The 26152-nt window shown below is 40.4% G+C and overlaps 1 protein-coding gene across 4 annotated transcripts; it reads left to right on the top strand.

Moving 5' to 3' along the window:
* The first annotated feature begins 1647 nt into the window (after nt 1–1647).
* On the top strand, nt 1648–26091 carry Abhd12b (abhydrolase domain containing 12B). 4 transcript variants are annotated; one of them, XM_078050139.1, is made up of 14 exons: nt 1652–2082; nt 6740–6867; nt 7691–7793; nt 9024–9041; nt 9469–9588; nt 11717–11747; nt 15333–15378; nt 15487–15616; nt 16044–16081; nt 17946–18025; nt 22729–22811; nt 24158–24236; nt 25256–25374; nt 25489–26091. In XM_078050139.1, the coding sequence occupies exons 1-14, from the start codon at nt 1988–1990 to the stop codon at nt 25514–25516; spliced, it is 1098 nt and encodes a 365-aa protein (XP_077906265.1). In that variant the 5' UTR covers nt 1652–1987; the 3' UTR covers nt 25517–26091. The 4 variants fall into 4 exon arrangements, with proteins under 4 accessions (XP_077906266.1, XP_077906265.1, XP_077906267.1 ...); XM_078050140.1 differs by lacking the exon at nt 24158–24236 and having other exon boundaries at nt 1648–2082; XM_005322863.5 differs by lacking the exon at nt 9024–9041 and having other exon boundaries at nt 1656–2082.
* The last annotated feature ends 61 nt before the right edge of the window (nt 26092–26152 follow it).

Raw genomic sequence — 26152 nt, 5'->3', positions numbered from 1 at the left:
GGCATACTCTATTGTAGTTAACTCCCCTTTTCCATCTTCAATCCCTGATTGTATTTCCTCAGGGCATTTTTCTCCTGTTTGTTTTTTGACATTGTGCTACATCCCCGGTCCTTCTTTTTTATCATGAGACAGGCTCCCACCAAGTTGCTGAGAGTCTCCCTAAGTTGCTGAGGTTGGCCTTGAACTTGTGATCCTCTTGTCCCAGCTTTCCCAGCTTCCAGAGTGACTAGGATTACAGGCATGTGGAATCAAACCTAGTTCATGCTTCATTCTAAGGTTAGTCTCTACAGATGGGATCCTGGTGTGTATCCCTAGGGAATCCAATATGGTACCTGACATCTAAAAGACACTCTGTCTATAGGTGCTTAATAAATGAATGAACTTTTTTTTGTCTTAGATTCTGCCCAATCATATTGGAGACTGCTCTCTGATTTTCCCTTTCCACCCAAAGAAATTACCTATGGTGGGAAAGCCTCTTCCTGATCCTTAATTCTCATGATGTTATAAAAAATGGCAGAAAGTGATTTTTCAGCTTCCAAGATTTGGTTGATCATTTCAAGGTATCCCTAGAAATTGGGCATATGTTCACAACTTTGTGGCCTCAATTAGCAGGCAGGCTTCTATTCTCTCAACCTAAACAGATGGAAATAGAATCTGGGGCCATTCTGGCTGCTTTTCTCTTTTCCCTCTGCTAGCCATCTCTGGTCCCTTCATTTTCATAAGGCAAGAAAGGCCTAGAGTCTTATCCAGAGCTTCCCTGAACAAGTTCTGTGAGATTCCAGACCATCTTTAGAACCAACTCCTGGAGTGGAATCAGACATCTGCTTGAACCTTTCTCATCATGCAGGGAGTAGCCCTGTGAAAACTCACTTGCAGCTGCCTCATCAATCAGGCTGAGATTCCATTGGTCCTTCTTGATGGGTTCTTGTTGTGTCTTGATGAGAATCAGGAAACAAACATTCCGCGAAGTGTTGTAAGAGGCAGTGAACACAATCTCCTTCTGTCTGGCCAGTTCTATGAAATGGTCTAGTTCTCAAAAAGAACCCTTCTTGAAAATTGTGTCTTTTCCTCCACATTATTCAATGATCCCCTAGCAGATGGGTCCCTATGCACCCACCTTCTGGGGGCTAGCAGTCTCCTGCTCTGTCCTCTGCCCAAACAGAGCAGGCACCACAGAAAATCGCACTTCACCTCTGGTGATGCTGCACCAAGGATGCGTCTTCATCCAAGACAAAGCCTTGATGCTGGCTGGCATCAAATTGCATCTCTTTTCTTCCCTTTTATCTCCACACTTGTGCCCTGTGGCTTCCCTGGAGCAGTTCTGGAAGACTCATAATCCCTGCTCCTAGGAGAAAATTATGCAATGCAAATCTGTACCAGGTGCTAACCATTACAAGGTGTGAACAAAAATGGAGTTCTGTTTTATAATGCTAAATAAACAAAACAACCAAAAGATTTTGTCTTTGGATACCTGGAATAACTGTAGTTCATAACCCAATGGACAGATCAAACATTGCTCAACCAAAGGATGCCAAAGAAATTCTTGCTACAGTAATGATATGAAGATCTTTTAACTCTGTGCCTATTAAATGTTTGAGTTCTGCCATAATATTACTTCACGCAGGCCTCTTGCTCCTGCGTGCACACGGAGGTATAATGGGAATCAAATAAAAATGAAATGCTGCAAAGCTTCACTTAGGATACTTTTGTTTCTATTGAACATCTATCTGTGTATGGGGGAAGCAGGGAGCACGCTGTGCCAGGCAGAAGCCCACTCGCAGGCGGCCCCTGGCTCCTGCGGCGGGTCCAGCGCCTCCCGCAGCATCACGCTGCAGAGCACCCCTCGCCGCCGTCGGCCTGGCGCCTGGAAGAAGGGCAGGCGTGGGCGCCGCAGGGGTGGGGCGGACCTGAGCGGCGACTCTGGGTGGCAGTTCCCGCGTAGGTGGCTGTGGCGGTGGCGACAGTTCGGGACACGGCACAGCACGCGATGGACTCTCAGGACTGCGAGGCGGACGCGGCTCCTGGGCCCCCAGCCTGCGACTATGTGGCCACCTGGTGGAACATGGTCCTGCGGAACCTGAGGTGAGTACGCCCCGCCAGCGACACAGGAGCCCCTATGGCAGGACAGAGGTCGCGCAGGGCGAGCGTGCCGCCGGCCCTGACACAGAAGCCCTACCCTAGCCCCACTTCGCGGACTCCTGGCCAGCACTGTGGCACCAGGGGGCTTCAGTGGCTTTCAGAGTCCTGCAAGTTCCCAGGGCTCCTTGGCATGGTCTTATGCTCAGTCTTGACCCCCCTACCTGGGCCAGTGAATCTCACAGAATTGACCTCCAGAACTTAAAATTTTAACAGAGGAGGGGGTTTGAAGTTGAGATTTGAAATAGAAGTCGGGTTCCTATACCAAAATCTCTTTTATCTATTTTTTACTAATATACAAAATGGATTTTGATACTACTAACAGTAGTGGTAATAAGAATATAGTGTGTGCAATTATCTTTGCTGGTCTTCTTAGGTCAAGGAACTGTCAGTGTAGATAGAAAAAGGTCAGAAAGTTGCTGCCTGGCTCCCCAAATGTGAATGATCAGGTGTGCATTTTAAGAACACCTCCACAAATGCTAAAGCTATGTAGTACATTGAAATCACAAAGTGGTGTTGCCTGTGCCAAGTTCTCACATTGTTTAAATCTGGAAATGTCTGTGTATCAGAGGGATATACATATATATATATATATATATATATATATATATATATATATATATCTTCTTCCCATGGGTTGAATAATAATTTTCAATTACTGGAATTGATTAGCAACATACCACCAGTCTTGTTCTCATGGAAACCAGGTATTAGCTGGAGACCTGGACACAGAAGACTTGTATATTTCCTGTTGTTTTATTGATGTGGTAAGATATTGGCATTTTTGTTTATATTTCTTCTTTCTATTCATTTTTAACTTGTGTGGATGACAAAAAAAAAAAATCCCAGAATCGCATCCAGACACAGGAGACTTCACTTTGGAATGTGATGATGACCACTGGGGATCTTTTCTCTTCTCTTCCTTCCCTAGCTTAGTGCAGTTATCATAGAGTGGCTCTCTCTGATGAGGTATGCAGAACCCATACCAGGACACCTTTGGAATATTCTGTCTGTACTTTTCAAATTTCACAATCATAGGACTCTCTGCTTCCTGCCCCACCTTATTTGGTTATTCTAGGAAAGCTGGCATCGGCCACCTCTCCCTTTCCGTAGACTTAATGGCTGATTACTTAATGTCCATGCTAATAGAGCATTGATTAGGTAGAGATTCAAAGCTGCATTTTCATTCTCTTAGAGAACAACCTACTTTTGTTGATAATTGAGTAGGAGGTTGGGAGTTGGGAACCCCATGATTTATATTACTAATTAATAAAAAAATAACTCTCAAGAGATGATCTCTGAAAGGATAAAGTACCAGTGTTTTTTTTTTTAAATTGAAACAGATTATTGATCTAACATAAAACATGTTAAGGCTGAGGCATAGACCTGTTTCTGGCACCTGGAATCCTTTTAGTTTCAGCAAATGTTCATGGAGGATTTGCTGTGTGCTTGGCCCTGCTTATAGTGCTAGGTCTATTGTCACGTTTTCAGAGGCTTAAGGAGAACATTTAATCATATTATATTTTCGGTGGTAGTGTATTTATTTACTTTTCAAAAATTTCATCTGACATAATTGCTACTGAAGGTGGGTTGGTCCTTTACAGTAAGTCTCCATTGCAAATGATCTTTAAATTGGAAAAAATGGAAAACATTCCCAGGAAAGAAGATGGCATAGGTCAAAGGTTATTTTCTTCCTTATTTGCCTGTGTCACCCAAGTTGTCACATTTCTAGAGTGCTTAGTAATATGCAGATAAACTAGTCATTCTTCCCACAGGTTATCTACTATCTGAGATGCTCTTTCCTATATCATAGGTTCAAGGAACAAATGAGATATACAAATAATAATAATAATAATAATAATAATAATAATAATAATAATAATATCCTTGTTCTTTTAGAACTCTCAGTGATCTCTTTTCAATTGTAGTTCAAAATAAAGAATAAAAGAATGAAGTCCTCCCTTTCTCCCCCAAAACTCCAAAAATCATGGCTCATGAAAGAAATACACCTTTCAGCCTTCAAACTGTGGTTCAACAGATATTTATTGAACTTGGCTCTGTGCTACACAGGTGAGATGTAAAAGAAGCACACATATCACATGATTCATGCCTGGCACAGTGAGGGGAAGATGGGCTAATAATGAGAAAACTATCAGAGAACAAGGTAGAGTCAAACTGAGGCCCCATTATAATTAGTGGGAAGGATGGAAAGAAAGGGAAGGTCACTGTGGGAAGATCTGTCTTGGGAGACTTCCACCAAGAAGATACACTTGAGTGTGTGTGAAGGGGTAGGGGTGGAATTTGGTTTGGATGATGCATCTTGGTACTCAGTGATCCACACATGTTGGCTGCATGAGTCAGCAGGTAGGAAGGATGTACAAAGCATCTTCGTATTTGGAATAGTTGTTTGACCAAATGTGGTTGGATTTGGGCTCCCAAAAGCTGGTTTGCAGACACCTCTGAGTAGGAATGTTATCAGCTCAGATTCCACTAGGTTTCACCAGTAAGAATCATCCATTTAGGTGCCCTGCCTCTGTGGATGCTTCACGGTTATAGCCACCACTGATCAAAGGGCAAACAAAGAACACCAAGGCACCAAGCTTTTTTTTGATGTGGCTGGCTGGTAGCAGAGATTGAGCTGAAACTGCATCCTCTGCTCAAATAAGGTCTATTAGCCACTGGTGACTTTTGATCCCCCACTGATCTAGGGGAAGTCAAATTGACAACCCCCTACTTAAAAGAAGCGCCTTTGCATTATTGATGCTCTGAGGAATCTGGTCACTCTGTTCTTTTTCCGCAGTGCTTCTCAGAGATGTGCCTTGAGCTATTTGAGAGAAGGGTCGTGTATGAATTATTCCTTTAAAAAAGAAACACATTTCCCTCTACTGCTTCTGCTTCCCAAGCAGACCTTCAAAAGATAACTTAGTGGGAGACTACCCAGCCTACCTTCAAAAGATAACTTAGTGGGAGACTAACAGGCAGGGTAGCAGTGAGTGCAGGGAATCTGGCAAGAGCAGGCAGGAGGCAGCCCAAACTGGGAGCAGGCACAACTCTGCCAACCTGTGTTCCCTTGTGCCCATGTTGCCTTTATCTGTGGCTCAAAATGGTCTCCCTAGGTGTTGATTTCTTATCTCTAACATCAGAACAATGACCTCTTTTTCCTGCTGCCTTCAGGGGGGTTATTTTACAGTGTTGTGAAACAATCATCTTCATTTATTTCTTGCTGATTTTATGAGTAGGTAATTTCCCACGTGCAATGTATTTGAAGAGCCATCTACGATCCTTAGCCCATTTCTTTTCCACTCTTTCAGAACTACCGGGAATCTATCTTCTCCCTTCAGTACTTGAGGGAGAATTAGTATTTTAGCGGGTATTTCTTTGGTGACTTTGTCATCAGAGGGCTTCTGAGAACACAGAAACAGCAAGGAGGAAAGAAGGTGGGAGAAAGTAGGGACCCCAAGAAAGGGCAAGGGTGCAGACGTGGAGAAGGGGATCCTAAAATAAGAGTCTCTAAGAACAGAACTATGTCAGAGGCTGGCCTTGTTCCTGGGGTTCACTTTGCCTACATGAAGGGCAAGTTGAACTCAGCAGGAGAGTGACAGCTCACTGTAGTTATCATAGGGGTCAGGCAGACTTGGGGATGTGTGACTCATTCCTTGGCCTGCGAGGCTGGGAAGGACTTTTAGCTTTGTAGACTCCTCATTTGTGAAGCAGAGGTAACACTTATCTTCTAAACTGCCTCTTGGGTAGCAGAAAAATCAGGACAGTTGAACAGAGTGCTTTCTATCTTTCCAACCTTACAATATGACTACCTTGGGCAGTCTTAATGTTGGTAGACTACAATAGGAAAAGGATTTATTGAATAGACGATGTGGACAAAAACTGGAAGCAGATAATAATATTAACCTCCTGTGTCCCTCATCTGTCAAAAATGGAAGACCTCTTGACCTTCATGAGAGATGTGATTCAAGACAGAGGTGGAATTAGTGACCCCCATGGACAAGTCATCACATTGATGGTTTGTGTCATAGAGGACAGTAGAATGCGCAAGACCTCTTCTCACAGGTGCCTCTCCTCCAGGAATGTCACTCAGAAGTGGGGGTGTTCTCTCATTGGATTTTTTTTCCTCCTAAGACTCAGTCAGAAGAGAGAAGATCTAATAATGTCACTCACTGCTTTATATAGTAGGAGCAACAGCTAACCTGTGTAGTGCCGCGTTGTGATGTGATTTTGAACACACAAACTATTAAGCTGGCTGCATCTTGTTTACTAATGACTTTGGGGTCTAGTTTTGGCCTTCTATGGGGCAACACGGAGGACAAATCTGACCTTGGTGCCTTCGTCAGCTCTTGCCCTCCTTCCCTGTCATGCCCTGGCCTTTTCAGGGACTGGACAAGGCTCTGTCTTCTTCACTAGATTTCTCTTCAGGGCCCATCTTAGACAAGTATGTGTAGTTCTGTGAAGGATTTTGCTTAAACGCCGAGTTACCTGGAATGCCCAATGTTAGTCTCTAAAGTTTGATTTGAACTATGGGAGAAAAAAACAAACCAAGTCAAACTTGGACTGGCTTTGAAAACCTTGTGTGTTTCCCAATATCTTGCAGATCTCTTCCACACTCCTGTTCAACACTCAGAGGAAAAATTGCTGCTCTGTACAACAGCTTTACTAGTAAACCATTAAAAGAACACATTTTCCCTCCTCTGATGGACATGCTGATTTATTTTAATTTTTGTAAGTGTATACTTCCCATGAATTTTTCCCAAATAAAGAACTCACTGTCCTTAATGTTATAACATAATGAAAAAGACTTGTAAACTATAAATTTGTGGCTAGATTTAAACAGTCTGAAACCTATTTTCAGTATTGATTTTTGGAGGCTAGCATAAATCCTTTAAGCTGTTGGGAATAGGCAAAGTCACTTGTGTTGGGCCTTGTGACTGGGGTTTCAGTTCATGACCTCAGTCTTCAAATTAGCTGTTGACATGGATACCTAACTGCTCATGGAATTCTGTTTTCCTCTTTTTTTCTCTTATAAGAATCCCTTGGAGAAGTAGGAAAAAGGGGGAGGAAAGGAGAAGGAAGAGAGCAGATAGAGGAAGGGACTCCTGGGTGCTATTGGTCAGTGTAACAGTCCTAGCTCTTACTGACCAGCTCCCTAGTATACCTCAATCACTTCTGGCCTTAGGCTAATGATTAGGTTTTACTTCAGTGGCAGAATATTCATTGTTTCCTTCTGGGCCCTCTTACCTTATCAGAGGAATGGTTTCCTCTGCTGTTAGGTTGAGCCAAAGAGAAGGATTGAACAAACTCTCTTACTCTATTGTAGGCTACCATGCTGGTGCTATTATAAAATCTAGCTTTAGGTTTTATTTCTTTTTTATTTCTTCTGGCTAGCCCTAGTTGATAAAACTCTTTGCAAGTCATTTAGTGGCTTGCAACTTAGAAACCAGTTTGCCTACAAAGACTCATTCCTGTTTGTTTGCTTTTTTTGGGGTTGTCATTAAAAGACATGGAATTTGATTGATTCTGGTAGTCAATAATTTTTATTTTCCAGACAAAGCTCCATTTCTTGTGGATTTAAAGAAACCAGAGTCAAAGATTCCTCACACGGTGAACTTCTACATAAGGGTTGAACCCCGAGTGATGCTGGGAATCTGGTGAGTACATGGATTGGACACTGAGATGCTTGATGGACCAGGTTTTCCTGTTAGAAGGGCAAAGGGGAGCAATGCTGCCTTACCTGTCTGCGTGGGGGCTGGTACTCCTTGGGAATCGTTCCATAACACCTTCTCCTTACAGTGAAATCTGACCTGATTAATTCTGCTTCTCAGGAATTTTTGCTTCAGAGTGTGAGGTCAGATGTTGCTCTTGGCTTGTGGGCCGGGCACCTCTTCTTACTCCACACCACCCTTGTTATGTCTTCTGCTCCAGGCACATCAAGCAAGCCACAGTTCCCCAGGATATACTTTGTCCCAGCACGTAATTCTGCCTCATCTTCCGGCATGCCCTCCTTTTGCATAGCTAATTGTCTACTCATCTTTTTTGGGTTTTGCTTTAACTGACAATTTTAAGGAAAGTCTTTCCTTAGCCCCCATTTTAAGTATGTGCTTTGGTGGCTGCCTGTGCATGTCTTGTCCATGAAGACTTTTTTTTCTCATAATTAAATAAATGTTTGTGTGATTATTTGGTTAATGCCTGTTTTCCTTACAAGACCACAGCTTGCAGAGAAGACAGACTTTGGTGGTGGGCTCTGACCGATTAGCCTAATTCTGAGTACATGAAGGGCATGTAATAAATATTTGTCAGATGAAGCCAGGAACGTTCTGTTGCCTTTTTCTGTTATGCTAATCTCAGTCTTTTCTTGTTTGGTTCTACTACTTATTCTTGGCTGACAAATTTCCAGTGCTCTGTCTTACATTGCGTCTCCCTGAGTTTAAACCTCTGATCATAGAATGTTTGGGAATCAATATGGGTGCACATGGTTTCTTCCTAACCTGCAGGGAACAGCTCAGCTAACAGTGTTGGAATTTGGAAGTCTTTCTGTTGTTAGCTTTTCCCCCTCTGGCCCTCAGTTTGGTGAGGTGGTTGTCATCATTAGAACCAACTCACTCAGGCAGTGGTGCCTGTCCCTTAATAATCAAGAGAACGGAAGCTTTGTCATTTCTTGATCTGTTTTGCAAGTCCCCTGTGACATGTCATGTGACAGCATTTGCATTTTTAGGGTTCTTTCATTGGTTTAGCAAGATGGAGGAATAGGACCACACAGGTATTTATGATCACAGGGTCACATGATTTCATGGATAGAATAGCTTGGCTTCATGTTGAAGTTCTCTTTCCCACATAACTTGATTTTTCCTTTAAAATCTCTCTAACTTTTTTCTCTTCAGCCAAACCAATGGCAGATGGCAAGTATCTATTATCTTTTACTTGTCTCTATTTGTTTTTGGTTATTTCAATGGACTGCACCTAAGAACTGGAGTCTTGAAAGCTTAATGGGTACAAGACTCAGGAGAATTGAAACAGTAAATTGTTAAAAGTGTTGCCTTTGTTCATGGGCCAGTGGGTCAGGACAGTTAAGATTTTCATCATAAGATGTTTTGTGGTATTATATTTTAAATTTAATTGGAGCATATAGTACTCATGTAAAAATTTAAAAATATTCTAGAATAGAATATAAATATATGAATGTATAAATAATATAAATACATAAACACACACACACACACACACACACACACACACACAGGTGCCCCATAATGAAGGCCTCAGATTTTGGCAAGGATAGAGAATTCCTCCCTCTTACATGTTTTTGATAACCTCCTTCCTCTTCAGGCACACAGTCCCCAGCTGTCGGGGAGAAGACGCCAAGGGGAAGGACTGTTGCTGGTATGAAGCAGCCCTTCACGATGGGAACCCGATTATTGTTTATCTTCATGGCAGTGCGGAACATAGGTCAGTGCCTCTGCTTGCATTTTTTTTTTTAAAGGAGATTAAGAGCATCTCAGTGTTGCTGTGGGAGAGTGAAGCAGGATTCAGTTTTTAAACTGTGCTGGCATGTCTTCACACATTTTTTTATTCCTTTTTTGAAATCTAAGGGTGTTCTGGCAAAATACTTCTCTTTAGAAAATTGTTTTATGAGAATAATAATATGGATCCTTAACTGGGATGGAGAAAAGAATGATTCTTCCAAAATCTGGATGTTGATTTCAGAGAAGGCAGTGGTTCCTTTACTCCCTAAGAATATCCAAAATGATAGCTTGAACCTGTTGTCAGAATCAAAATGGAGTTCTTTTTGTCAAGTTTGAACCACAAAGTCAATAAATAAAGCTAGAAGGTTATGAAGATTTGCATGCATCTATGTCCCATAACCTGATAATAGGAATTATTCACAGGTCACTCTGCCAAAACCACAGCCTGGTATAAAGCCCACTTCAACCTTACAACAACCTTACACAGTTGCCCAGCAACTATCTGTTCAATCGCTGACTGGTGCTACCCTTGTTATTAATCCTTGTACCTGAGGCTTATCATTTCCAAATATCTTACGTAATCCTCCTGATTTTGCATTTAAGAACTTCCCCTTGCCTCATTCTTTTTGAATACATTCATAGTTTACTGTGGCATACATAGTTCCACGGCAGTGCTCTGCTATTCCTGGATATTCTCCAAATACTCTTTGGAGAATCTCTCTCTGATTGTTATTTAGGTTGACAAACCCATGGATGACTGGAAAGGGGTCAGGCACGCTTTCTGAGGGAAAGGAAGATCAATTTCCACATCAATGGACTTTTCAGAAAACTACAGTGGAGAGTCCTTTATTTAGCATCAACCCTGTTAATTAAAAGGATGACTCCTAGGAGAAATCATCTGGAATTCTGACCACAGGAATTGGGGGCCATCTGACTAATTCTAGTCTAGAATATTCATGCCTCACCTCACTCTCTAGTCCCTACCTTGCTTTGTAAGGAAGAACGTTTCCAGGAAGACTGGCTGTCCTTTGATGTACTGTCAGAGCTGTCCCTGGACCTGTCTCATTACCTTAGGTGATGGATATGAGCCATGACTGCACCTCTTTGGTCTGGGGAGGGGTGCTGAGGCTTGAAGCCCACCGGTCTCCATTCATCTCTGGAGGGAACTTCCAGCTAAGTGACAAGCCCTGGAATCTGCCTCTTGGCTAGCTTGCCTGTGTCTTTTTTCTCCCTTTTTTTTCTGTCAGGTGATGTCTTTTTTTCATGACTTGCCTTTCCTCAAGGGGCTTTCTTGATGTGTCCATTTCAGAATCACATTTGTTGAGGTTTCCTGCGGAATTCGGCAGTCTTCGACATCGTTCAGTGCAGCGTAAACTTGGGCAGGGTGCTGCAATGTGCTTATTTGAAGGATCACGGGGAACATACTTACTGTGTGTGCCTCTGTGTGAATCTGAAATTGTCCCCAGTTGTCCTAGAGTCATTGGTTCTGGGGTTGGCCACACCTGCCTCTTGGCTTCTGCCCAAGAGTCTCAGCTTGCTGTCAGAAAATGGTTTTAAAGAATCCTCTGTCTTTTGACTCATTTTTGTTAATGTGAGAATAATCAATATGGTCATTTTATGGAAGAAACATCTTTTGTCCTTGCAGGGCAGTGAGCCTCACTCCTTCACCTCATCTTGTGTTCAATGACACAGGGGATGGGATTACAGGCAAATTATAATTTAGTGCAACTTGACTCCATCATCCCTTGTTCTGAAAAGTCATTTTCTGGAACTTACTTCCCTTTAGCTTCTAAAAGTATTCCTAGAGATAAGTCTAGTTGCATAGAAATAAAAGGAGATGGATTATCAGTACTTCATCAGATGCTCACCTCAGAGAGACTTGGGCGCCCAACGCGTGTGTGGAGAAATGTCCAACAACAGGGCCATTGATCACTCTCCCTGAAACATCTAAGCTGGCTCTGCTACCAAGAAGCAGTTCTCTTGCTCCCAGTTGTTTATTTCTCTAATCTAAAAAAGAATGGCATGAAATGCCAACAGCATTTGAGTGATTTTTATTGAACTCATCATCGTAATTCATAATTCTTATTTTTTTTCCCTAACCCCTTCTACAGGGCCGCCCCTCACAGGCTTGAGCTGGTAAAGGTATGTCTGAAGAGGCCTCACAGAAGTTTGTTTGCTCCTTCCTTCCTTCCTTCCTTCCTTCCTTCCTTCCTTCCTTCCTTCCTTCCTTCCTTCCTTCCTTCCTTCCTTCCTTCCTTTATTTCTCCCTTTCTTGGTGGTGCTGGGGATTGAACCCAGGACCTTGCTCATCCTAGGCCAGAGCTCTACTACTAAGCTATATCCCCTTGTCCTGAAGAGGCCTCAAAACATCAGTCTGTAAATCCCCATTGATTCCCTTCTGGGCTACAGTCATAAGATCTCCTTAGGTCCTTAGCCTGGTTATCTCCTGAGAGGTCCCAGGGTGAGTTGTGATGTCTGGGACCTCATACACTTTCATGCACTCGTTCCCTTCATCTCAAAAAAAAAAAAAAAGATGGAAGACACTTAGATTTTTCTCCCTCCCCCACCACCCCCCGAAGGATAGGGGATAGATGTATTAAATGGGAAATTTCTTCTCCTTGTATAAGGATCTCTTAAGTGGTATAGAATAAAAATTCCGAATGTCTTCTTTTAAAAGTCCATGAAACCCTGGCTTTAGTCCTACATAAAGTTTTGCAGAGTAGCCTGGTGGCTGCACTGTGCTGTCCTCACTTCTCACTCCAGTTTGTTGGGACATTCCCTGCATTTCCAAGTGTGAGGAATATGGCTGGCTCTCCACTTAGCCATATCTGCCTCAGAACTGCTCCAGCGAGCTGCCTGTTGATCCTCTGCAGTTAGGTAATCTCTGTTGCAGGTGACTGGGCTGCTATTCCATTATTGACCCTGAGGCTTGGTCTTTCCTCCCACACACTGGCTTCCTCCCAGTTCTTTCCAGCCTATAAACTGGCCTATAATCTGTCCTGTGATCTAGGCCTATAATCCTGCCAGCCTCAGTATCTCTAGCACTTCTTCACCCGCCCTCCCTGTGCAGTCAGGAAACTCCACTCCTTTCCACACCTCCACCCATATCAGTGCATCTCACAGGTGACCCTTGCCAATGGGTTGTGCTGGGTGAGATTAACAACTGAGCACTGGAGAGTTTCAGTAATTTGTTCAGTCACCCAGTTTTCAGAGGCAGGAGGATATCTATTCATTTGTGGGTTTGCTTTCTATCCCACATTGGCCCTTTGCTATTCGTACTTAGGATATGGTGAAGCAGATGATGATCAGAATTTAGGGTTTTTTTTCCCTCCCACTCAGAGCTGAATTGCATGACCTCAGTGTTCCCAGAAAGAAGAGTTGTACATATGAAAAGAAGGCGGCTAGTCCCTGTCATGGTTAGGATTTCTGGGGAAGGCAGTGGCTGGTATGACTTTTCCTCTGGCACCTTTTGTGTACCAAGTGCTGCCTTCACCATTGCCGAATAGGACCAGGCTTCCAGAGCCTTCCTTTTTCTACTTTGGATAGGTGCTTTCTTTCAGAAAACAAATCTTTTTTTTTTTTTTTGTACCTGGGATTAAACTCAGGGACACGCAACCCCTGAGCCACATCCCCAGCCCTATTTTGTATTTTATTTGGAAGCAGGGTCTCACTGAGTTGCTTAGCACCTCACTTTTGCTGAGAATGGCTTTGAACTTGCGATTCTCCTGTCTTATCCTCCCAAGCTGCTAGGATTACAGGCATGTGCCACCTCTCCTGGAAGAAAGCAAGTCTTTATTAAATTCTTCCTTGCTTGCTTGCTTCCTTTCTTGATTCTGTTCCTTCAGTCACTTAGTGCAGCTATTCATTTATTTGTATTTCCCCATCTTTATTTCTCTTTTTATACAAAGAGGAAATATGACACTATGATTGTCTCTACCTACATATCTATATATAAGTTTATGTTGTGCTCTTTTTTTTTAAAGAGAGAGAGAGAGAGAGAGGAGAGAGAGAGAGAGAGAGAGAGAGAGAGAGAATTTTTAATATTTAGTTTTTAGTTATCGGCGGCGGACACAACATCTTTGTTGGTATGTGGTGCTGAGGATCGAACCCGGGTTGCACGCATGCCAGGCGAGCGTGGTACAGCTTGAGCCACATCCCCAGCCCCTGTTGTGCTCTTTTAATACTGTTTTGTAAATATCCTTCCATGCTTTTAGTTATCATAATTAACCAATTTAAAGCTTCCTATTTATTTACAAACTTTGTCTACTTAACTCCTCCATTACTGTTGGATTTTGTTTTTCTGAATTCATTTAAAATAGTATTACTACTGAAAACTTTAAGCATGTAGTTTTTTTTTAATTTCTTTTTTTTTTTTTTAATGGGACTGGGGATCAAATCCAAAGCTTTGCACACGTTATGCAGGCACTATATCCCCATCCCTTTTTCCTTCTTTTTTGGCATATTTTCCTAGAGATAAATTCTTAGGAGAAGGACTTGCTACTCTTGTTGTTCTTGAGTTGTATTGTCAAATGGTCCTTTAATACATGTGCCATAAGTTACACATGATTATTCCCATTTCTCTGAATGCTTAGCTGCCACGTGTGTTAGCTTTTCTTGAGAGAACGTAATTTGAATCGATATTTAAAAGTTCCATTTAATTTCTAATTATTAGTTCAACTTGTATTTAAAATGTCCTCAGTGAGGTTTAGCTGCTCACATCTGTGCTGAAGGAGGGGAAGCACAGTACTTGGACATAGGCAGAATCTTGGATCTGCCTCTGAAAACTGGGTGACAGAACAAATTACTGAAACTCTCCAGCGCTCAGTTTTTAAATTAATTAATTAATTAATTAATTTTTATGGTACTAGGGATTGAGCCCATTTAACCACTGAAACACATTCTCAGAGTTTTTCATTTTTTAATTTTGAGATGGTCTTGTCAAGTTGCCTAGGGACTTGCTAAGTTGCTGAGGCTGGCTTTGAACTTGTGATCTTCCCACCTCAGCCTCCTGAGCTGCTGGGATTACATGAATGTACCATCGTACCCAGCTCTCAGTTACTAAGAATCTGTAAAATGAGAATAATATCTAACTTACTGTCATGAGGGTTAAATAAAAACTGTCTGCACATTAATAATGCATTCTTTTTATGTCTCTTTGTCATTGTGTTTCACTTCATGCAAAATTATTTTTTTCACATTCTTTCCATCCTTACCTGTGAGGGGCTTGGTGGTGGTTGCATGTGTTCGCATGATCTCTAATTTTGATTGAATTTAATTCTTTAGCTGATCATATTTAATATAAATATCTTCTTAATGCTTGACTGCCTCTACTACAACTGTGTAGAGTCTTTGTTTCTCAAGGGAACTCTTTAAAAAGACAACATGCAATCCATGTAATTCTCCAATAATCCTAAAAGTAATGTTTTTTTACTTTTCAGAATAATGTTTTTACACTTAAAAGTTCAGTAACTTGGCCAAAGTCACTCAGCTGGTAGGTGTGACCTTGGCGGTTAGGTGTGACCCTGGCAGTCTGACCTTGCTCTGCGAGGTTGCTTTCCATCTTTCCCACTGAGTCTGAGTTCCTCAGGTTTGAAGACATACGCTAGATTTCAAAAGTACAAATTTCCCCCACCTATTAAACCATCACAACTAGGTTCATGGATCTATTAAGGAGCCTTTCCTGTTTACACCTTCAGTTTCAAGTGACGGCAGCTCTTTGTTACCCAGGTGCTGAGTGATGGTGGCTTTCATGTTCTATCTGTTGACTATAGAGGTATGTGTTAAGAACAGTGTTCAAAGATTTCCAAATAAGCAAGAGGCTTTTTTGATGATCGCTTGTTTTGGGGATGGTGATATTGTGCTTGCCTTTGCTTGCTGCCAGGGTTTGGGGACTCAACGGGAAAGCCCACGGAGGAGGGACTGACTGCGGATGCTATTTGTGTCTATGAGTGGACCAAGGCAAGATGTGGTGCCACTCCTGTGTGTCTCTGGGGCCACTCTCTGGGCACAGGGTGAGTGAGAGTTGAAGATGTGTCCTTTGGTGGGGACTTGGGGCTTTAGGGTCACATCAAAGGCAGCCAAGAGCAATGGAAGGGGCACTGAGCTCTAGGAGATAGGGACTCTTTTCTGGTTTCTCTTCTTCTCCAGAAATGGCTAGAGACCTTGCTATCTCAGTTTGCCTGTTTGTAAAACAAGGGAGGGTCCTGTCAGCTCCATGGATCTAGGACACTGAAGTTCATTCTGGACTTTCCTGGAGAGTTTTAAAGAAAAGGATTTTTAATTTAGGGCTTGTGGAAACTCTTGAAATCCTGTGCAAGTTTGTGTCAGAGAGCTCAGAGCTTCCATTAAATACTCATTCTGGATGTTTTGCATTTTGTGTTACTTAATTGACTATTAAGTCATTGCTTCACATATGTACTAATATGCATTGCTTTACAGAGTTGCAACAAATGCTGCAAAAGTGTTAGAAGAGAAAGGTAATGTAAAATGTTTCCATGGATTAATTTCTTGGCTTCAGGTGGGAAATAGAATCAAGAGACTGTTGTGTCCACTTTGAACACAGAGATGCCAATGGCATCCTTTTGTGGACAGTTCCTTGCAGGTAACAAACGTTCTTCTCTTTACTTAATATAAAATAATGGTTGCTCTGGGGGCTATGAAATTTAAAATTAATACCAAGGGAAGAATTAAAAATGCCTTAAGATGAATTTTCTTTGTGAAGTGATGTTAATTAAAATTTCAGGAGAGGAAAATAACATTATGAAAGGATAGTCAGGACTTGGTTTCTGCAGTCCTTCTTATATAATAGCTATGTCAATATTTCTTCAAGCAATTTATTTATTTATTTCATATCAGGGATTGAACCTAGAGTGCTTTACCACTGAGCCACATCTCCAGCCCTTTTTGTTTCTTATCTTGAGACAGAATCTTGCTAAGTTGATTAGGGCCTTGCTAAGTTGCTGAGGCTCGCCTCAAACTTGTGGCCTCAGCCTCCCAATTTGCTGGGATGATAGTCATGTACCACTGCACCTGGTCTCAAAGTGATTTGAGAATAGCTTGTATCAGAATCTATGGAGTGCGTTTGTGAAAAATGTAGGTTTCCTGGATCCTACGTGGTTTCACAAATTAGAATCTTTATGAATAGGGCCAAGTAATATTTTTTAAGATAAAAAATTGGAATTTGCTTCATATATAAAATATTGGATCAATGAAAATATTAATTACCCGAATGCTATCAAGTTTCAAAATTCCGAAACTCAATTATCTACTTTAAACCCTTTCTTTTGTTCTTTTTTCTTTTGCCTTGCTGGAGATTGAACCTAGGGCTTCATGCATTTTAGGCAAGCATGCTACCACTGAGCTACACCTCCAACCCCCTTTTCTTTATTTTCATATGTCTAGTTATTTTTTATTAAGTGCTAGTAATTTTTATGGATAATCATAGAGATGATTTAAGACTTGGGGTGATGTTGTCTTCTTCCAGAAATAATTTACTTTTCTTCTGAAAGGCAGTTGTGCTATGAACAGATTACTTGAATCCAATCAGAGATTGAGCTGATTCGAAGCTCTGCTTAAGCCTTTATGAAAGCTGGTTTATTTCTGGTCCATTATTATTCCTCTCCTAGTGTGTAGTTCTTTGAGGTGACAACCAAAAGCTTGAGAAATGTTCTTGGATCTTCCCCTTTGTCAGATCCTGAACTCTCATTTTCTCCTTTTGGTTGTGGAGAATACTAAAAGTACTGTTTAATTTCTAATTCTGTCAACTATCACCAGTGCTTTCAGCTGATTTGAGGGGAAAGGCAGCTCAAACTCTCTTGGCTTTTCTCAGTGGTATTTGCTCTGAAAATTCTCACTGATCAATAATCCTCATGTGCCTTCAAACATATAAATATGCACATACACATACTGTCTTCCCCATACATTTTCTAATTGTGCAGAGGGGGATATTGCCCAAAACAACCTAATCTGTCTCTGGCACATTTTAAACAATAGACTTCAGAATACTCTGTCTCCCTGTAGTGCTTTGCTTTCTTAAATTGTCCAAGCCCTGAAAAATCTTGTATTCTTAGAAGAAGGTAGTGGTTTTAACCATCATCTGCATAAAATCCTCAAGGGTGGAGGAGAAACTTTGTTAAAAATGAACAGTCTTGTTCCTTACTCCCAACACTGTGACTCTTGAGTGTGGTGTGGGGTCCAGAAAATTGCATTGTTAATAAGCCTTGCAAATGATTTTGAAGCAGGTAGTTCATGTACAAGACTGTGAGGATCCCTTATCTAGGGAAGGTGGTATTTGAATAGGGGAATTACTATTTTTTTCTTTTTTCTTTTACTATTTTCAAGGATGCCCGGTTGATGCCATTGTCTTGGAAGCTCCTTTTACCAACATGTGGGATGCAAGTATCAACTATCCCTTGTTAAAGGTAAGTCTCTGATCCATATTTCAAGTTATCAAAGCATAGACTATATCTACACATGTATGTTTATCAACTATCGTCCTTTTCTTAATTAGTTTTATAAGTCTCTAAGTCTAACCAGAGACAGTTTATTATTAGCCAGTTACTATTAAAGGAGACACCTGGTTTTTGTATTTGGTAGTTTATTTATTTTCTTCTAACAAATTGAGTGACTTAAGAGTGAAAGCCTTTTTGTCCTTTCATTAACTTTACTTGTTATCTTTTATAATTTTAATATAGACTTGCCTTTTATTATTTATTATTCATTTTTTAAATTGAAAATAAGCTTTCATGCATCATTTTTAGCCCTACAAATGTTGGCCATATAACTTTTATGATTTTATTTATATTGAGGTCAGTTTCTTCTATCCCTAGTTTCTTCAGTGTTTTTATCAGGAATCAGTGCCAAATTTAATTAAAGTCTTCTTTGTATCTACTGAGATGCCTAAGAGATTTTTGTCCTTAATTCTATTTTTGTGATAAATCAAATTTATTGATTTCCATATGTTAAACTATCCTTGCGTCTCTGGGATAAAACCAACTTTGTCATAATATAAAATATTCTTAATATGTTGTTAAATAATATTTGCAATTTTTATTATGAATTTTTGAATTGAAGTTTATCAGGGGTATTGGTCTATGGTTTTCTTTCCTTGATGTGTCCTTAGGTGGTTTTGGTATAAGTGTGATTCTGGCTTCATAGAGTGAATCTGGAAGTGTTCTATTCCTTTCAATTACAAGGAATAACCTGAGGAGCACTGACATTAAAGGTCCGCTAGAATTTAGCTGAGAATTAATCTGTTCCATGGATTTTGGGGATTGGCTTATTTCACTGAGCAAGATGTATTTCAACATTATCAGGATCCAGGAAAATAATCTGTTATTTCAGTCTTTTGAAATTTGTTGAAATGAGCATTATGTTATAACAGATAATCAATTTTTTATGTTCTATATGGTTAAATAGAATGTGTTCTGCTATTTTCTCTGCAGTGTTCTGTTTCTGTAACTTGGATTAGGATTCTTAATCATGCTATTCAGTTCTTTATCTTTACTAATTTTTTGGTATGCTGCTTTTTTTCAGTTACTCAGGGGAGTATTAAAGTACCTCCCAGTAGTATGTAGTTGTTTGTTTCTATAAGTTTTAGTTTAGGTGTTTTTATTTTTTTGAGATGAGACTATTAGGTGTGCCACCTAGTAATATAGTAATGTAGGTTTTATATTTTACAGGTAGGATAATCCTTTTTTCATTATAAAATTTCCCTTTTCTTTTGTGACTAATGGTGCTTCTTGACTTAAAGTCAGCATTATCCATTATTAGTATACCTTTGCTTTAATTGGTGTTTGCATAGTTTAGCTTTTTCTCTTCCTTGAATCTCAGCTTGAATGTCTATATTTCATGCATATCTTTATAATATTTGTTTTTAATGCATACCTCTTGTAAGCACCATAATAGTAGGGTTTTGATTTCTTTTTTAGGTATGATAGTTTTTGTCTACTAATTATAGTATTTAGTATATTTACATACAATAAACAAACCAAAAACCTTAACCCTCAAAAGACAACGCATGGAAAAATAACTACATTCAAAAAATGCTAAAAATGGGGGGGGAATGAATAAATATGTATATATGTCCGCAAACCAATCAGCACAGCAAGAAACACACACATACACATGCACACTTAAACCTTACCCAATCCAAACAAAACCAAACCAAAACAAAAAGATTCTTGGACTGGGGGGGGGGTCGAGATAGATAGATAGATAGATAGAGAGAGAGAGAGAGAGAGAGAGAGAGAGAGAGAGAGAGAGAGAGAGAGAGATTTAAATAAAGTACTGGAGCCATAGAGACTTCCCTAATTGTCACATACCTTGTAAGAGGAGGAAACCCCTTCTAACTCCAGATGGATTGGAGGTGAGCAGCCTTTGGAATGAAAAAGGGTGGCCAGATGTGAATGAGCTTGTAGTCAAGCTAGAAGTTGTTTTTAGTAGACAGTGTGGCAGGCCCAAAGTTTTGTAATAGCAGGTTTTACCATGCAGATGGTATCTTAAGAATATTTATCTGGTGGCATTACAGAAGAGAGGGGAAGTGAGGAAGGCAAATTAGGAGCCCCTTGCTGTGGTCTGGGCGGGTGGGGACAGTATGACCTCTGTGTCTTTAAGGGCATCCCAGGCTGAAAGGGAGTGAGGAACAATGGAGTAGATTGACTTGAGTTTGCTTTCTTCCTACACTTTTGGAATTTGAGATGAATTGCTGAAGGGCTTCTCTTACTGAATTTTCCTCCAAGGAGTTCTCATTCTAGGAGTCAGAAAATTGAAAGACAAAGAAAAGAGAAAATAAATGAAGAAAACTGGCCCTTAGCATGGAGGAAGAAAGAGCGGGGCTGTGCCAGGCTGTCCAGATCTTTCCTGAATGTGTGTCACTTGCTCAGAGACCAAGCAAAAGAGCAAGCCAGACAATCCTGTGAAACCAAGGAGGTTCTTGGAAGTAGCACTCAAGCCTGAGCCCCAGCTGTGAAGCAGAAATCTATATTTACTGGTGCTGGCCTCCCTATTCCTTATGAGGACACAGAATACTTTTTAAAATCAGAAAAAAAGTGAAAAAATAATTATATTTAAAAAGTTACTCTTCTCTATATTACCACAGTTCATAGCAGGAGACTCTTAAGAAGTGACTTTGTAGCCATGGGGCAGATTTCAATGATTTTTTTTTCCTTTTTTACAAACAATGAAGCTGTAGTTTGTCTTTATTCACCCTGGTTTACCTATTCTGTGCTCATTTTCTTCTCTTGGTGGTGTCCTGTTTACTATATTGCACCCCTACCCTCTGCTACACCTGGTCTTTCTTCTTTGCAAGTCTGTTTTAAGAAATGAAACCTGAAAATCAGTTACTCTAAGAGGAAAATTACAGATAGTATTCAAAATGTATACCAGGTATATTTGCATAATATTTCCATCTTTAACAAATATTTATTGAATGTGTACTATATACCAGAAATTATTCCAAGTTCTGGGGATCCCACAAGGAAAAAGAATTCCTGATTCCTCCTCCTATGAAAGTTTATATTCTTGCTGGAGAAACAGAGAAGACAAGTATACCACCAGAAAATACCAAATAATGAGAAGTGCTGTGAACCCAATACAATAATGTGATGGGGAGCAAATGGGTGGTGGAGGGCCAGAGTTATGGCTAGTTAGGAAAACCTCTCTGAAGAAATGTCCTCTGAGCTGATACTAGTCAGTTTTGCCATGGCATAATCCAGCGGTCTCTGACCAAGAAGTGTTAGAGCCGCTAAAGCTTTGGGGCTACCACATTTGGGACTACCACATTGTCTACTAAAAGAGAAAAATAAAGGTGAGGGCCTTGGGGTAGGATCAAGCTTGGCATGATCCTGAACAGGAGGCAGTAATCTCCCTGAAGGTGGGCAGTGAGGCCTTAATGACAAATGAGGTTGCAAACAGGCAGCCACCAACCAGGTGCTGCAGGGCCTCAAAGACCAAGGTGACACGTTTGATTCAACATGTGCCTTTGGAGGCTGCTAAGCAAAAGAAACATTGATATGATCTAATTTGCATGTTTAAGTGATCACTCTGGTGTCCCTGTAAGAAATGGTGAGGGTGGAAGCAGGGAACCATTTTGGACTGTTGGCAGAGTCCAAGCAAGAGAGAGAGGTGACTTGGGCTGGGTAATGGTGGGAATTGGATATGGTGTGGAAGCAGGTTCAAAGGTGTGAGGAAGCTGCTGGACTGCTCAGGGCTTCCATCCTTTACTCTTCACTTTCAACTGAAGTGGATGTTTGTAAGGCATATAAACTAATTTATGTGTTGACAATCAAAATAGTGGAAAAGATTTAGTTAGCTTTCTATTTATTGGACTTTGCCTTTAAAGAAGGAATACGGTATTTATAGAATAATATATTACCTTTGGAGCTCTGTGGTTATTGTTAAAACTTAAAATCTCTTTTAAAGAATTATAACATTATTTCAACAGTTTATAATGTTCAAATCCTCTCAAACCAATTATCTAGATATTGTATACTTTCACCAGAATTTTAAAATTTTTAAAATTTTTATTTTTATTTGTTCTAAGTAGTTATACATGAAAGTAGAATGCACTTTAACACATCATACATATATGGAGTATTATAATTTCTCATTCTGTAGAATCATACCAGTTGTGTACTCATATATGAACATAAGGTAATAATGTCTGATTCATTCTACCATTCTTTTTACCCCCATCTCCCCTCACCCTTCACTCCCCTCTGCCTAATTCAAAGTACCTCTATTCTTCCCAAGAACCAACCTCCACCCCCCATTGTGAATTAGAATCTACATATCAAGAGAAAACTTTCAGTCTTTGGTTTTGGGGGATTCACAGAATTTTTGACTGATCAGAATATTGTTCTCCATCTAAACTAGTTAATTATGTTAACTGATTATCTACAGTGGTAGAAATACATAAAACTTGTCTCTTTGTTCCTTTCTGTTCTTTTCCCCCAAATTTCCTACAAAACATGAATTACCTTTTAAAATCATAAGTTTTCTAAAAAAAGTTCATTATATTTAGAAAGTTGCTACTTTCTGTTAGTATGGCTTGTGGTGAGAAACTATAACAAATGGCACAGCTAGGTGGGACAATGATTAATGTTGCTTTTTTTTTTTTTAATAGATTTACCAGAAGCTGCCAGGATGTGTACAGGTGCTTATGGATGCCCTGAGAAAAGACAGGATAGTCTTCCCCAGTGATGAAAAGTAAGCTCTGATGAGAAGCTCCACTGTTGCTCCATCTGCAGGGTTCCAGGTTAACTTATATGTAACTTACGGTGATGACAGATCTAAATCCTGTCCTTATTTTCTTAGAATATTGCTCTAGCATTCTTAGATGGACACTAGGCTTTGGGCTAGAGTTTCTATGAATTTTTAATATTTGCTATTTCCCTCTTGTCTAATCCAATGTCTTCACCAGTACAGTTTTCCCTATGAACTCAGACTTGTATATTTAGGACCTATAAGACCTTTTAAAGGTTCTCTAGGGTCTAGTTTAACATTTCTTAAGGGGTCTCTGACTTCTAGGCCTCATTCCCCATGTAACCCAAATCCACTTGATATCCATCCTCCAAACCCAACAGCAGATCCAGTGAATTTATGAAATTTGAGAATACTTCTAATTGTGGTGGTCAATTTTGTTTGTATTTTAACACACCTAAGGTGCTCAGAGGTGGCGCAAAGTCACCATGGCAGGGGTGGATGGGTATCAGAATTTGGGAAGGACTGAGAAGCACTGTTTGAGAAAGTCACTCGAGTGGGCATCAAGGCACTGTTTGTGCCGTAGCCTTTTTGGATAACCAAATTAAGAGACTGACCAGGAAGCCAGTCAAAAGCTTGTCAACTGCATGTCCATCCTCTACTATTATGGGAAAGGTAAATTAATTGCCCCAAAGAGGTCTCTGGATCTGTGATAATTTTTATTATTTTCGGGTTTTGAGTTATTTTCTTTTATATTCTTTTAATTAAAATATTCAGATAATACAAAATAAGGTGGAATAAGGAAAAATACAAGGTCTTCTAACATTGTGCAAATTCAGCATCTCAGTGTATTTCTTCAGTATTTCCCAAAGTCAGATAGAAGTAAGTTAAATTAATGAAATATTCAAATTGTTTAAAAGGACATTTTCCTGGAAAAAAAGTTACCCTATGCAATTTTTTAATACATGAAGCTGTTATTCTTTGGAAGGAAGGAGATTTCTTGTAAATGAAGTTTTCGATGAACTTTATGTTTTGCTAAAACTTTACCTGAGAAAAGGAGAGATCTTCTTCTTCCTTGTATGTCTTCAAAAAACTATTTGAGTAGTGCCTAATATGTGCCAACCATTGCTCTAGATACTGGTGATCTTATAGCTCTTTAGGTTATTTGGGAAGAGACTGAATAATGATAGTTTATCCATTATCATCATGATTATTATTTTTATCATGAAATTAGTTCTTTTTATATGTGAGAAAGGAAAAAGGTATTAACTTTGAAAAAAAAAAAAAGAAAGAAAAGGAGAGATCTCAATGTACAGCTCCTGAACTGAATGCTTTTCTCCCACTTGTCTCAGTGTTAAATTCCTGTCTTCTCCCCTGCTCATCTTACATGGAGAGGATGACAGGACTGTACCTTTGGAGTGTGGAAAAAAGGTAAACGATAAGCTCAGAGCCCACTGAAACTCATATATGCATTTCTTTCTTTTTTTTTTTTTCAGCCAGCTGAACTTTGGTTAGTTTTAAGGAAGATCTCCAACAGTATAGGGGGTTCTGCACCCTTAAACAGCCATGATGCCTGGGGTTTCCACAACAGATTTCAGTGCCTTTGGCTACTTAGCTCAAAGGCATGTTTGTGGGTGGAGTTGGGCCCCTCATGTGGGGTCTGTGGTTCCTAAGTGGAGAGAAGATTCCAGGCTGTGTGGGAAGCTCCATGTTTGTGTTAGTCAGCTTTTTGTTGCTCTAATCAAAACATCTGAGAAGAACAATTTAGAGGAGGAAGAGTTTATTCTGGCTCACTGTTTTAGAGGTCTCAGTCCATGGTGAAACACTATAGTGAAAGGGCATGGTGGAGGGAAGCTCCTGGGCTCCTGGCAGCCAGGAAGGAGAGAGAAGGATCAAGGAGCCAGAGACTGGAGATCTAATCCCCTAGAGCATGCCTCCAGCGACTGCCTGCCTTTAGCCACAACCTACCCACCTACAGTCACCACCTAGGATGGTAGTGTTTTCAAATAATTAAATGGATTATTACAGTTCTCATAGTCTGATCATTTCTCCTCCAAATATTCCTACGGTCTAACGTAAGCTCTGGGTGGACATTTCATAGCCAAACCACAAAATGTTGCTTCTACTGTAGTGGCTCTAAAATTAGGGATGCAGTTTTTCCCTTTAAACTAACCTCTCCTGGAGTAGGTCCATAACTTACCCAGTTCCTCTGCAGTGAGGTACAGGCAGAGGAGGATGAGGTTTGATCAGTGTCCTGTATTGGCTGTGCAGCCTTCTTTTCCTTAGCTGTAGAGGCAGCTAGCTGGGGACATGGAGAGGCCTCATGTCTCTGAACCAATGAGATAAACTCCCCAAGTTGGTTGTTTCTGTATCTTTTTAGAAAAATCATATAGGGAGCCTATGGCTTTGAACTGTTGGCCTTTGAGTCCCTTTTTTTCTTTTTCTTTCAGCTCTATGAAATTGCACATGATGCCTACAGGCACAAAGAGAGGGTCAAGATGGTTATCTTTCCTCCTGGTTTCCATCACAATTTCCTTTATAAAAGTCCCATACTATTAAAAACCGTGAGGTAAGAACTGCTTTTTGAATACATCTATTTTCCTGTAAAAGCAATTAGGACTGCTCTGGCTTACCTGGATCTAAGGAAGGAAGGTGTGGGCTGATCTAGGTTCTTTTTCTGCAGAGATTTCCTGAGTGAGCAGTGGGCATGAGGTCATGCAAGCAGCAGCAATCTTCACTGAAGACTTGGTCCAAATACTACCTATAAGGTATATTTTCCTTATGCAACATTCTACTGGGATGCTTGAACGAGCTGAAACCACGGACACTTCCCCAAGACACGTGTCATCTAAACAAGGAGAATGTATGGGTGGCATGGAATGTTCTCATTTAGCTCATCATAGTCTACTTTGAAACATGCCGAAACCTCATCCCTGTGGAGAATCAGAATTTGGTAAAATTTGTATCTCATCTCAAAATGTATAGTCATCAGACTGGGGACATTTGCTATGGTGGGAACATCTGCACCTGCCCCCAAAATCATATGTCGAAGGTTATGATGTTGGGGAGGTGACTGGATCATGAGGGTTCAGTCATGAACAGGATTACTGTCCTTATGAAATAGGCCCAAAGAGCTCTGTACCTCTTCCACTGGGAGGACACAACAAGAAGACCACACCCATGAACAGAAAGTGGTCCCCACTAGACACTGAATCTGCTAGCCCCTTGATTTTGGACTTCTAATTGCCAGAACTATGAGAAATAAATTTCTATTGTTTATAAGTTATTCCGTTTATGACATTTGGTTACAGCAGCCTGAATAGACTAAGACATAGTCTTTGGTTTGG

The sequence above is a fragment of the Ictidomys tridecemlineatus genome, chromosome 5 (assembly GCF_052094955.1).
Source record: "Ictidomys tridecemlineatus isolate mIctTri1 chromosome 5, mIctTri1.hap1, whole genome shotgun sequence".
NCBI lineage: Eukaryota > Metazoa > Chordata > Mammalia > Rodentia > Sciuridae > Ictidomys > Ictidomys tridecemlineatus.
This window is presented reverse-complemented; position numbering and strand designations above follow the sequence as displayed.